Here is a 795-nt window from a genome sequence, read left to right on the forward strand (position 1 = left end):
CTGTAAACATGAAAGTTAAAATAAATTTGATATTCGATGTTTACTCATCAAGTGGAACATTTTCATATTAGGATTCAATATGTTTTGATGAGAAACTCAAAAGTTATAGTTGACCTCTTTTACCTCACATCTTCCCTTTTCACTCTATACTTTTATATCTACAGACATGAACTTTTGAAATTTGATATGAGAGTGATTATAGATGTTGTTAATGATGATATATACTATATAATCTCATTAAACGATTTTGAAATTAACATTCTTCCTATGGTATCATTTTACAAATTTTAATCTTACATTATTTACAAAGTTAATATTTTATAAATTGAAAAACTAAATATACCACGTTTTCCCACTCATCATTTCCGATCGAATGATATAAAATTTTATGATATTTGAATAAGTTTATAATTTTGGGCTAGGGTTTGAAGGTTGGGTTTGGGTTTGGGTTTGGGTTTGGGTTTGGGTTTGGGTTTGGGTTTGGGTTTGGGTTTGGGTTTGGGTTTGGGTTTGGGTTTGGGTTTGGGTTTGGGTTTGGGTTTGGGTTTGGGTTTGGGTTTGGGTTTGGGTTTGGGTTTGGGTTTGGGTTTGGGTTTGGGTTTGGGTTTGGGTTTGGGTTTGGGTTTGGGTTTGGGTTTGGGTTTGGGTTTGGGTTTGGGTTTGGGTTTGGGTTTGGGTTTGGGTTTGGGTTTGGGTTTGGGTTTGGGTTTGGGTTTGGGTTTGGGTTTGGGTTTGGGTTTGGGTTTGGGTTTGGGTTTGGGTTTGGGTTTGGGTTTGGGTTTGGGTTTGGGTTTC

At 36.6% G+C, this 795-nt stretch overlaps 1 protein-coding gene across 1 annotated transcript; it reads right to left on the bottom strand.

The window, feature by feature from the left end:
* Positions 1-386: 386 nt before the first annotated feature.
* Positions 387-795, bottom strand: NAEGRDRAFT_51225 (uncharacterized protein; the record flags this gene model as incomplete). The annotated part of the gene is made up of 1 exon (XM_002674127.1): positions 387-795. A coding segment is annotated over one exon (409 nt), but the record flags the coding sequence as incomplete, so codon positions are not given.

Source organism: Naegleria gruberi, assembly GCF_000004985.1.
Source record: "Naegleria gruberi genomic scaffold NAEGRscaffold_42, whole genome shotgun sequence".
NCBI classification, from domain to species: Eukaryota; Heterolobosea; class Eutetramitea; order Acrasida; family Naegleriidae; genus Naegleria; species Naegleria gruberi.